Source organism: Ruditapes philippinarum, unplaced genomic scaffold (assembly GCF_026571515.1).
Source record: "Ruditapes philippinarum isolate M1 unplaced genomic scaffold, ASM2657151v2 ctg8279_1_1_1_1, whole genome shotgun sequence".
NCBI lineage: Eukaryota > Metazoa > Mollusca > Bivalvia > Venerida > Veneridae > Ruditapes > Ruditapes philippinarum.
The window spans coordinates 25273-39013 of NW_026863187.1; the positions used below are offsets into that span (position 1 = coordinate 25273).

Sequence of the window (13741 nt, forward strand, 5' to 3'; positions counted from 1 at the left end):
ACAAGTGTTCCCATGTTTAATATTGAAAATATAGTAAAACAATATATAGTTTGTAATGATATAAATAATAATGTATATAAGATAAAACATGTTTTCAAATATGTACAGTTTTCATTGAAATGAACTAAGTAATAAGTATGTATTGTATTGTTTTGTTTTCAGTAAGTTATTTCACAGATATATGCTTCTATATCATGATGGGTGGACTGTTGACCTCATTTCTCTCTGGGATAGTTTATGATTCACAGAAAAGAGTATTCTCAGGTAATTCTATTATCTATATGATATGTCAACAAAGTTTGATCATAAATTAATCATCATTTCCAGACTTAAAACTAGTATATTCAATTAGTTTAATGCTGAAGGTAGGAATTCAAGTTTAATATTTTATATACAGGTATTGTATTATACAATGTGGGATTACATGTATGTAATAGCTTGATATTTTAAGGATGGAAAAATCAATAAAGTTAGTGGCAAAGTAAGACATAAAAGAATACTCTTTCAAAAACCTATTGTAATTTAGTGGAATGGTTAAGCTGTACTAAACATATGTGGTTTGTCCCAATATTCTGTGACAAGATTGTTTAAAAGCTGAATAAAATAGGTACGAATTTGATATTTTAATATGTTATAAACCCATATAATTAAAACATTTTTACAAATTTACATAGAAATATATCAACAAACAACAATAATATGCCATAAACACCATGTCATCTATCTGAATCGCGGAGCACGTCAAACATCAAAGACGGCATTTAATCTATATAGGGCGCCTTTCTCAAATACTCCCAATGGCTTTCAAGGCAATAATGGTGCAGCTTTACCCATATATCGGCAAGAACAGACTTAAATCATGTGGTTGTTAATGTCTGTTGAATGTTTGGATGGCATACATTATTTTTTGCTATATGCGAATTTCCGGTCTCATTGCACCTGCTTTAAGCTGTAGGAAATAGGAGACGGAGATTGGTCTTCCTATTTGTGTTTTCCTTATTTTCGCTTTTTGTAGCGCAGAACTCTGGTTGCGTTCATGCGGTTAGTAAACAAATGCTCAGGATATGTTGCTTAACTGTTATATTTGGTATATTTGTTGAAAATTGTAACATGAGTCTTCTCCAAATAGTCACAAAACCTGAGTGACCTGTTCACTGCGCCGCAAATTCTTTCGAACATCGCCATTTTTACTTTCCTATTTTTGTATGGGTATTTTCATTTATCAGTATCTTGTTTGTTTCTTAAGTTATTTGAGATGATGTAAACATAGCAGCAGAGGAAGTCAACGTGACATCATGCAGACACATCATCAGATAATTGAAATATATGTTATTAATTTTAGCCTATTCATAACAAAATGCAAATTATTTGACATGCGCCGACAACTCAAACCAATGTTGTTAATACTGAAAATTTCTAAGTAACTAGAGTAAATGATTTGTTGTAATGTTAAATAATAAACTTAATGGTAATATGTGTGAATTATTATCTATTGGCGTTAAAAATGAACAGTTTATAAAATTTGTCACAGACTTTTGAGACAACCCTCGTATATTCCAAAATTTTAAAAAAATTCACAATAATGAGGGGGTGTGTTGCACACAAGAACCATCCGGCTAGGTCAAAAGTCAAAGCCATACTTTAAGGTCAAATGCAAAAAAAAATCGTCTCAAACAGCTTGTCCATAATTCTATCACTAGTTGGTGGAATTTCAAATAACCTGGCACAAATATTCAACATCATGAGATGGCGTGTCACGTGCAAGAACCTTTAAACTAGATCAAATGTTAAAGTCATACCTCAAGGTCAGATGTGATAGCGGGCTTGACTTGTTGCCCTCTGGGCATCTAGTCATATATATAAAATGTTTGTATAATATGTAATGTGTTTTACTATATTACAGATGGTAAATCTCAGATGTACAGGGAAATAATGCCTGCAGTATTACCATTGGCTCTAGCAAGTGCTCTATCTGTGTTGTTGTCTATACTTGTCCTCATTCCTGTAACTGAGGTTCTTTATCTTACCTTCATAGTGATGACAGTATATAGATCCTTCCTGTATAGTCTAGGTGCAGCATTCCTCAGTGCCATGTAAGTATATGGCTTCTTACACTAATTAATGCATGAAAAATTGTTTGTTTACATATTTCATTTCATCTTCCCTGTTTTGGAGCCGTATGACATAAATTGTGTTCCTGCAGTGTAAAACCAAATAAAACAAAAAACAAGAAAATGTATTTCATTTTTATGTGCCCTTATGAAAAATGGGTTGTATTATAGTTTTACCCGTGGCGGGCGGGCGGGTTTGTGGGTAGGCTGCTTCCAATTTTTGTCTGGAGCATATCTCCTACATATATGGAGGGATTCTAATGAAACTTCATAGAAATGTTCACCACCATTCGAACCATTTAGTCATTATTTATTGAGGGATTGAGGGATGTGAAACATGTAATTTAGGTTAATATATGCAAGGTCAAGGTCACTAAAAATGATAAAATTTAGATTTTGTCCAGAGCATATCTCATATGCATATGGAGAGTTTCTAATGAAACTTCATAGAAATGTTCACCACTGTGAGAAGAAATGTCATGCGTATGAACCAGTTCTCTAGGTCAAAGCTTAGCACATATGTTCAACATTGTGAGGCGGATTGTCGCATGCAAAATTGAGGTCCATGCAGCCAAGGTCAAGGTCACACATAGGGGTCAAAGTTCAGATAAAAATATGAAAATGTGTATTCAGACCATTTAGTCATTATTTATTGAGGGATTGAGACACAAATGGTCATTATCATGACTACGGATGTGAAACATGTAAATTAGCTTAATATATGCAAGGTCTAGGTCACTAAAGGTGATAAAATATAGAGATTTTGTCCAGAGCATATCTTCTACATAAAACTTCAAAACTTATACATGCAAAGAGGGATTTTAATATAACTTGGCACAAATGTCCCTGTGGCCAAGGTCACACAAAGGGGTCAAAGTTCAGATAAAAATATGAAAATGTGTATTCAGACCATTTAGTTATTATTTATTGAGGTATTTAAACACAGATGGTCATTATCATGACTATGGATGTGAAACATGTAATTCAGGTTAATATATGCAAGGTCAAGGTCACTAAAAATGATAAAATATAGAGATTTTGTCCAGAGCATTGTATGAACCAGTTCTCTAGGTCATTGGTCAAGGTCACACTTAGAGGTCATTGAAAAACGCTTGTCCAGAGCAAAACTTCTACATGCATAGAGGGATTTCAATATAACTTGGCACAAATGTTCACCATTGTGAGACTGTGTGTCACATGCAAAATTCAAGTGCCTGTGGTCAAGGTCACACATAGGGTATAAAGTTTAGATAAAAATATGAAAATGTGTATTCAGACCATTTAGTCATCATTGGTCATTATCATGACTACCATTGTGAAGCTAAGTATTTTGCACAAAATCCAGGTCCCTGCTACCAAAGTCGAGGTCACATAGAGAGGTCAAAGTTTGTGTATGCCTGTAATACACGGACCATTTAGTCATCATTTATTGATAATGATAACTATTATGACTACAAATGTGTCACATGTAATTTAGGTTAATATTTGTAACTAATCCAGTTCGCTCCATAAAGCTCTTTCTGACTTTCTGAAATGTTTTAAGGCCACAATGTTTTCAGTATTGATATGATATGTAAAAGGTTCTAAGCTGTAACAATGGAAGGTAAAAAGTGACAATGCTGGTCTAGATAAAAGACAAGTACTAACAGGTCTGAGAAACTCATGTTTTTCTGAAACGTAAACAGTCTAATTATGCAAAAGAAATATGCTACTGATTGTTTTGAGAAGTACATGTATTTTAAAAGTAAATATGTATCAATATATGTATTGTTGTTTTAGATTTCCAAGTGAATATTTTGGTATGTTGTATGGAATCATGATAGTATGTGCAGGTATATTCAGCATTCTACAGTATGCTTTCTTCTCATGGGCCGAGGCATATCCCGAGGCTCCACTGCATGTAAGTAAAATCTTCTATATTTCCAAATTGATAAAACAATTTGTTTTAATTAAAGGTAGCATATATGATTTTTAAGCCTAGGGTAAGTTTTCTGACCAGAACCATATATTCAGGGTGAGTGGGGTGGGGTGCAGGGGTGGGGAGGGTGTTCTTGTTTATATCATTGATCTTTAAATTTCCTGCTCAGATATAGTTTAAAGAACCGAAGGTTCAGGGTGAGCTATAAGTATCAAAGGGGGATGCTCTGGCGTCCGTCATCCATTGTCATGCGTCAACAATCGTCGTCTTCTCTGAAACTGCTGGGCAGATTTACTTTAAATTTGGTCTGTAGCATCCTTGTGACAGTCACACTTGAATTTGCTCATGTCATTTTATTTGACCCCTTTTAGGGGTCAACATAGCTAAAAATAGAAAACCCTTAAACATCTTTTACTACAGAACAAATTGATGGATGATCTGTAGCATTCTTTGGTAGTCTTTTATCAAGTTTGCTCATATTGAATTGATTGACCCCTTTTAGGGGTCTCTAGGGCTAAAAATAGAAAACCCTTTAGACATCTTCTTCTACAGAACTAATTGATGAATGTTCACCAAACTTTGTCTGTAGGATTCTTAGGTAGTCTTTTATCAAGTTTGCTCATATTAATTTGATTGGCCCTGTTTAAGCTAAAGCTTAAATGTCACAGGTCATGACATTTCTTCAAATTATTGTTTAAACATATTCTATGCTCAAGTTTAATATTAGAAAATATTGACAATGGATAATTTCCAACACTGAAAAGCAGTTTTTTCTGGTGAGCGACTCAGGGCCAACATGGTCCTCTTGTTATTTATCTAGTGACTTTTTTACTGTTATAGCTCATGTTATATCAGTCACATAGCGTCTTTTAGGGGTTACCATGACTATTACTAGAAAATCTATATTACAGTACATGATAAAATGTTCTTAAAGAAAGTTTACAATGGGGGGCATCAGTGGCCGAGTGGTTAAGGCTGTTGACTTCAAAACACTTTGCCCTAATCACTGTGGAATTGAATCCTGACAATGACTTTGGATTCTTTCATGAGAGGAAGCTATCAAGCTAGCTTGTGAATGGTGATAGTCTACTCAGGTGCTTGTTCGTGCCTGAAATAATGCATGGAGGGGCACCTGAGGTCTTCCTCCACCAGTAAAGCTGGAAAGTTGCTTGAATGACTTATACTGAGTTGGTTTGATGTAAAACCCAACAAAAGAATGTGTATGATATAAAAAAGGAAATTCTTAGGTTATATATTATTTCAGTAATTGATTGATGTCTTCACAGTTCAGTTATTTCAAGTATGAATACATGTATTAAATTTCTTCTTTGAAATTGAAACATACATGTGAACTCTCCCATTTTTAGCAGGAGACACCCACTTTCTGCAGTCATATTTTCAAAGATTTTTTTTAAAATAAGGGGTATTTTCACAAATTAAAGAAATCTCCCTTTTTTGATGCCAGAACATTCTTCTTTGTTAATTGCAAATTCTAAAATCTCCCTCTTTTTGAAGAAAAATCTCCCACTTGATCATCAAAAAAAGTTCACATGTATGTTGAAATGGTATTTAATGCAGTGCTTATGATTGAATAGTTAACAAATATTATTGTTTTCTTTCCAGGCCAACATTTTCCTTCTTTGTTTGGTTTTATTTTCGTTTGTACATCCTCTGTATCTATGGATCACATGTTGGAAGGAAGAGAAGAAGTTCAAGGTTAACTAAAGGTCAAGGTTGAACAGAGCTTAAATTCAACTATAGGTCAATGTTGAGGTGAGGTTAAGGTCAACCATAGAAGATGAGATGATTGAAATGGAAATTTTTTTTCGAAAAACTGTAAATCATGATGGTGAGAGGGAGAGAAGTTTCTTCTATGTTTTCACAGAAAAAAATTGACCACTGGTGACTATATGCATAACTGTATCAAAATATGAAAAGGAAGGATATGTACCTGGTTTGCAAAATTATGGCTTTTTGCTTACAAATTTTTACTAAATATCTTATGTTTATTTCAACAAATGACATTATTATATTACAAATTTTTACTAAATATCTTATGTTTATTTAAACAAATGACATTAGATCCTCATTAAGTAAATCAAGTTTTAAATGAATAACATGATTTACTTAGATAAGTTTGATACTTTAAAGACTACAGAAAAGAATTTATTGAAATTGTGATTTCACATAATAGTTTAAACACTATTTATAAGAGTTTGATTTTGAAAAAAGCGTATTTGAACCATATTGAAGTCTAACCTCTACTGATTGAGGAAACCTAATCATGACAAAAGTAGGGTTGAATCCTACCATACCAGTGTTGGAGAGACAGATACCTTACTCAAAGGACCACCACTCCCCTTCAATATACTTCAAATTCATAGGATCAGGTTTAGTTATCATTATATCATTACTTTAAATATATGTTGGGTGGCAATATTGAAATTGCTATTTTCTTGGGTGAAAGTTTTGCGCATTGATAGGCCTATAAGTGATGCAGTTAAGGTTATATATCAAGAGCTCCGGGGGAATCCAGCTTCCTGGACACCCAGGCAGGGCTTTGGCCTGGACCCACTGGGGTTCCTATGGCCCCCCCCAACTAAAATTTTCAGTATCTTACAAATTTGCAACTTTCACCCATGTATTTTCATGAACCTGATTAAAATTTAACAAGAATAGTACTGATGTATGTCAAATATAACTGTCCCGTTTGGAAGTGAATCTGTCATTCACTTGATAATATAAAAATAAATAAATAACTTTACTTCATTATGAACTTGCATGAATGAACTATAGATGTTTATATATTTAAGGTGCTAAATTGAAACTGTGAAACCAAGATTGATACTGGTTTTTTATGGAGATATTTAGCAGTGATTCGTATATATATTCTATACATGTATACGCAAGCATATAATTAATTATTACATTTGATGTCATTTAATTTAGAAATAATTGGATTATTTTAGTTATATATTTTAATAGTCCTGCTGATAAGTAAGATATTAAATTTTAGATCTGAAACAATGATAATCATATTACCAGTAATTATAATTGCTGAAAATAAAGTATAACCATGACTAAACTGAATGTTTTTTTATGAACTATTGAAGCTAAGATAATAAGTACCTTTAAAGGCTTATGCTACTGTTTTTCTTGTAGATAAGTAGGCAGATGAAGATTTTTGACAGGTTATATGGTCCCTATAATGCTACTGGCGAGGGTTTTATTGCAAACATCTGTTTATATATGGTCATATAACCTGTTTGGAATATTTATAACTAAATTGTAACTCTACAAACTTTCTTTTTTAGTGAAAAAAGTGAGATTTCTTCATGAATTGACAGTAGCATTGTATATAAAATTATATAAATATCACAATTATCCAATGAAAAGTGGCGTTATAAATGTTGTGTTATAAAACTGTATATAAACTTTTTGTGCACTTGTCATAGGGACCATTTGATTTGAGATAAAATAAATCATTAGAGCCATGTACCTCATGTCATGAACAAATCTAAATATTTATTTTTGTGAACAATGCTGGGCCATTTTAGCCCACTAATTTTAGTTTAATATTTTCGTTGAAGAATGATTTTGTTTATATATATACACAATATATTTTATCCACCAAATATTTCTATTGTTAATATTGATGTCAGAATTAATTGAAAATATTTATATTTGTTAGAATTTTGTAAGATTCACCATAGTTCAAGGTGAGTTTATTAATTTACAGGTTATAAATTTATATGAGCTATTTAAAAGCTGATTTTGTTGAGAAATGATAGATGTAAATGACCCTAAATTTTATGGGTTATTCAAATAAAAGCAAAGATGAGAAAAAAAGTAGTCATAAATGTTTCCACATTTAAACAATTTGTCTTATAATCAGGATGATTGTCAATTTAGTCAATCACAGGTAAAGAAATAACTATATTTATATAGCCGGGAGTAAGCTATTTACCTTGTATACTCTGCTTTACTATATGTTTACTATATGAGCTGCATCATGACAAAACCAAGGTAATGCGTTTGCGACCAGCATGGATCCGACCCTATTACAAGTAGAGAAACTGATAGTGAACAGCATGGATCCTGATTAGACTGCGCAAATGCGCAGGCTGGTCTGGATCCATGCTGGTCGCAAACACACTATGTTGGTTTTGTCATGGCGCGGCTCAATTATATATTTTGCAGAGTGTATTTGTTGATCAGATATCATATTTTCATAGCCTCTTATGCTTAAATGTAGTTTGATATTTGTTGTATTTTTTGTTTTAGCTAAAAGTAGTGGTAAATCAATATAGTATGTTTTGTAATATTTTATGTTACACATAGGTTATAGTATACGAAATTAATCGAAATATGAAGTTTTTTGTTAGTTTTGATTTAATGAGATGTTTAAGTAAATTTTACTTCAAGCTAGACATAATTAAACAAATCTGGTCTTAAATCTAAAAGATATTGTTACTTACACAGTTAAATTATTACAGATAACACAATATTTATACAAAAAGTCTCTCTTTTTTATGTAGTAAATAATCATGCTGAGTCTATCTTGGTATGTAAAGTGCCTTTCTGATTTTGTATCTTTTTTGCAAACTGTTAATTTATACACTTAATACAACTTTAATGTAAGTAAGTGTATAGATAGAGCTGTTGTTTACTTACAGCAGTGTCAGGTAATATTTTTTGTGTATATACATATAAAAAAAAAAGATAAACTGTTAAATAAATTATAAGGATTGAAAAAAGGTAATAATTATATGGGTATATGAAATCTTAGATGTACTCTTTGCTTTAAGAAAGTATTGCATTAAAAAATGTCGTTGAATGTCTTTCAGCGTATATTGATAGAAAGATTTTAATTTTTGATGTTTAACTTGACTTATGTATAAGTCATGAAGTGTACTAGTTTAGATCTTTTTATTTTGTTATCATATGAAAACTGTTACACTATTTAATATTTTGTAATGAGTTAAAGTATTTTGATAAGTAGCTCTATTAGATATTTTTTTTTAAAGTTTATAGGAACAATGACTCATTTTAACATTAACCTGCCAGAACCAAATTAGTCTTTGCCACCAGTATAGAGCCAGGCTAGCATATGTTACTAGTTTCCTTACTATTACTAGAATATTTTTTCTTTTTGTATTTTGATGATGAAACCCCTCAACCTTTGAATGGACTGTTCCAACTTCAAAGCTGGGCAAATCCTTTACACAAATTAAGCAGGTGTTATGGTTTAAATTAACATATTTTAATGATTTATGGAGGGTACACTACTTGTCTCAAATACTTATTTTATTTTTTATGCACAACTTTTATAATATATGATTTTTTAAATAAAAATTAACCTCTATAAATTTTGTATACCTTGCATTTTGATTGTGTTAATAACTTCTTGTCAAAAACTGTTATTTTTTTACACTAACTTTTAAGTAATTACATTCAGTACATGTAACATCCAATAATGGGCATTATCTTTGGTGTTTAGTGGCATTTTTATTCTTTTAAATTTCTTAACCCTTTACATTGTGAATCCAAATCCTGAATGACACTTTGAATTCTTTCACATTAAGAAGCTATCTAGCTAGCCCATCAAAGATTAGTTGGTCTACCAGCTCACATCTTAAATAATGAACAGCTGGCACCTGAGGTCCTCCTATACCAGAAATGCTACTAAGTTTCCATACAATATTGAATTTAAATCCAACAATAACAAAAACCAACAACCTTAAAACAAATTATTTATTAGGCATTGTGTTACTAATTTTCCATGACACTAGTTCTTCAGAACAGGCTCTTGGCCATGCAGTAACTGTGAATGTAGTTACTAAGAATAGTATATCCCAAAGACTTTGTTTGCTTAAAAATATTTATGAACAGCCACGCGAGGAATAACAAACTACATGTATCAAATTGTGTTTAATGGCCCTACCATACTATAAGGTATGGCCTCTATTTATTGTTTTAACCAACAATACTTAAACATGTGCAAAGAATAGTACATACATCAATATTATGCAAATTAATACAATAAAGAAAATACACATGTAGGAATAATAATTAATCGAATTCTACTATAATAGTAAGAAATGTGAGGGTTTCGTAAGAAAAACGCCATAAAAGCTAGAATTAGATGGTTTACTTAAAATTAATAGGAATCTCATTATAGTCATAGATTATAATATTTATTTATTTTATTTTATTGTCCACCAGACTAAATATGAAAAAAAAACCATGACATTATTGTTGATTTTACACTACCAAATTATTTATATTTAAGACTTTCGGAGTGAATACATTCATGTACATTGAACCTCCTTGTATGACAGTACTTGGACGTAAAAGTTTTATTGTTTTGCCGTCATTTTAGCATATGATTATTTGACATTTATTGTTATTAGAACTTGTTAGTCCCCTACCGGTTTACCGGAGGGGACTTTAGGTTTACCCTCCGTCCGTCTGTCCGTCCGTCCGTCCGTCTGTCCGTCCGTCAGTCCGTCCGTCCACAAAACTGGATCCCGCGATAACGCAAAAAGTACTGAAAATATTTTAATGAAACTTGATATATGGATAGATGGCAGTATGGAGATTATGCACGTCTTTTTTTTTTCTTCCTATGTTGAAAATTCTGGTTGCTATGGCAACAAATAGACTGAAAATATGACAAATTTTACACATAAACTGGATCCCGCGATAACGAAAAAAGTACTGAAAATATTTTTATGAAACTTGATATATGGATAGATGGCAGTATGGAGATTATGCACGTCTTTTTCTTTTCTTCCTATGTTGAAAATTCTGGTTGCTATGGCAACAAATAGACTGAAAATATGGCAAATTTTACACATAACCTGGATCCAGTGATAACACAAAAAGTACTGAAAATATGTTTATGAAACTTGACATATGGGTAGATGGCAGTATGGAAATTATGCACATCCTTTTCTTATCTTCCTATGTTGAAAATTCTGGTTGCTATGGCAACAAATAGACTGAATTTCAAGATTTCTTATTCTAGTTTTTAAGTTTTTTCACTATAAGTTCTTTATTTCTTAAGGTATTTTCTTCAAACTTTAAATATAAGTTGCTTGTCATCAAACCATATCATATGTGGCAAGGTTTACAACTCTAGTACAAAATTTATCAGAATTACCTCCCTTGAACTTAAAATTTTCATGAAAAAAACATTGTTTTTTTTTAATAACTTCTTTTTCTGAATGTATCTACTTCAAACTTCATATAAATGTTTCTTATTGTCACTCAACATTTGCGAGTGTTCAATACTCTAGCAAGACTATTTCCAGAATTATGCCCCTTTTGAACTTAGACTTTTTTTTGAGAAATTGGTAATTTTTACTCCACAACTTCTTCAATCATGATAGGATTTTAAAAATGTTATATTTTGATAACAGGGATGTTTAAAAAATAACTTTAGAGTGTCCTTCAGTCCGTCTGTCTGTACATAAAAACTGTTTCCTGTGATCACTTTTAAAGAACTTTTTCAACAAATTTACTTAAAATAGGAACCTAAGTGAATGGCCCTTCAGAATGTTGCTTGGGCTCTTACCGGTAGGGGACTTATGGATTGCTTGCAATACTATGATAATTTCTTGTTATTTATGTTTTAACTATAAAGGTATTTTAAAAGCAGTATTTAAGTTGTATGGATTGTTTAGAAAAAGCAGAGATCCCTTTGAAGAAATAAAAACAACATAATTTGAGGAAAATTGCAGACTCGGTTTAATTGAGTATGTACATGAGTGATAGCGAAAAAGTGCAACGCCCGCAGCACGGGTTTTAGTCTGACTTAGTCGGACTCAAAACAACTTATTTAATACTGACACATACTAAGTCATTTCATTATATCAATAGCTTTAATTTTTACAATATATTTAGTTTGATAAATTAAGTATTGATTTTGTTTTACTTTATGTAGTATCTTATTTTATTTCAAGTTGATTTTATGTTCACAATGTTTTAAAAACATGTGTTGAAATTTTAGATTACAAATATTGAAAAAGGGTCTTTTCAATATTTGAAAGAACCCTAATTGAAATGAGTAGAAACCTATCTTTTTTGAAAGGACAGAATGATAGATTAATTTTTTTTTTGACATATTTTGATATTTTAGACAGTTTTGTTATGTTTGGCAATGTAAAAAATAAACAATTTTTATTGTTGAAAGATATTTTAAATGCTTTTTTGCAATAGCGTAGAATTTTATTTTTGTGTCATATTTTTGATTAATGTGTGCTTTTATTTGAAAATATATTAATAAAGGATAGTTATTATTGTGAAAACTGTTGCTTATTTATTGAAATACATGTATTAAGTTTTCGTCGATCTATTTGAGAAAAGCAGAACTGCCTTTATTAGATGAAATTTTTTGCACAAATACTCCTATATATCCAATTATTGTGTTATACATGGTTTTAGTGTTTAATTAAAGGTATGGTGTTTTTTTAAGGATTCATATTATAACATAAATTATCAGATTTGAAGAGGTGTCTGTGGTTGAATGGTATAGGTTGACTTCAAGTTACTTGACCCTCACCGCTGTAAGTTTGAATCCTGTCAGGAACTGAATTTTTTTATGCGAGGAAGCTAATCTATCAAGCAAATTTACCTAACGTCATTGTTTCTACTGAGGTCCTTACTCGTGTCTGTAATAATGCACGTACATCCTCCAAAAGCATTGCTTAGTGGACCTTAAAAAAATGATATTAATCTTTTCCCTGGAACCAAATTTGGCATCATCCTATGGGTATTTAATTATCCCCCGCCTTTTCGAAGAAAAAAGTGGATATAGAAATAGTCTCCGTCGGTCTGTCACACTTTTGTGTCTGGTCCATAACTATGTCATTTATCAAAGGAATTTGAGATAACTTGGCAAACATGTTTGTTACAACTTACAATAAGACGATGTATCATGCGCAAAACAAACAGACCCCTACGTCCAAGGTCAATGTCACACTTGGTGATTTAAGGTCAATATTGTCTATTTGAGGGTATGTGTTTTGTGCGGTCCATAATTTTCTTATCCATGAAGGGATTTCGAAAATACTTGGCACAAATGTTGACAATAATGAGACAATGTCATGCGCAATAACCAGTAGCCTATCTCCAAGGTCAAGGCCACAGTTTGAGGTCTAAAATTAACTTAGTCTATTACAGGGTATTTTTGTGTCCTGTCCATAACTTCTTTATAGATCAAGGGATTTTGAAATTACTCTGCACAAATGTTCAAAATAATAAGACGATGTGTCCTGTACAACACCAAAAACCTCTACCTCCAAGGTCAAGGTCACATTTGTTCTAAGGTATATTTTGTTTCCAGTTCATAACATTTTCATCCATCAAGGGATGTTGAAAATACTTAGGACAAATATTCACAATAAGAAGATGATTGTTGTGCGCAACATACAGCTGCCTACCTTCAAGGTAAAGGTGACACTTTGTGATAAAAGGTCAACATTGTCTATTCGAGAGTATTTGTCGTATCCGGTCCATAACTTTTTCATCTATTAAGGGATTTTGAAATTACTTTGCACAAATGTTGACAATAATAAAACAATGTGTCTTGCATAACATCCGGCCCTTATCTCAAGGTCAAGGACACACTTACGGGTCAAAGCTTAACATGTTCTTTTATAGATTATATTTTGTATCCAGTCCATAATCACTTTACTGTTCAAGGGAT

The 13741-nt window shown here is 31.8% G+C and overlaps 1 protein-coding gene across 2 annotated transcripts in view; it reads left to right on the forward strand.

The window, feature by feature from the left end:
- The window catches only part of LOC132721413 (equilibrative nucleobase transporter 1-like), a 30386-nt gene extending 18045 nt beyond the window's left edge, over positions 1-12341 (forward strand). For both annotated transcript variants that reach the window (XM_060705718.1, XM_060705719.1), the window contains exons 7-10: positions 163-264; positions 1904-2093; positions 3891-4011; positions 5653-12341. In XM_060705718.1, coding sequence (XP_060561701.1) covers positions 163-264; positions 1904-2093; positions 3891-4011; positions 5653-5754 — 515 coding nt within the window. In that variant the 3' untranslated portion in view covers positions 5755-12341. The remainder of the gene's footprint in view (positions 1-162; positions 265-1903; positions 2094-3890; positions 4012-5652) is intronic.
- Positions 12342-13741: the final 1400 nt, after the last annotated feature.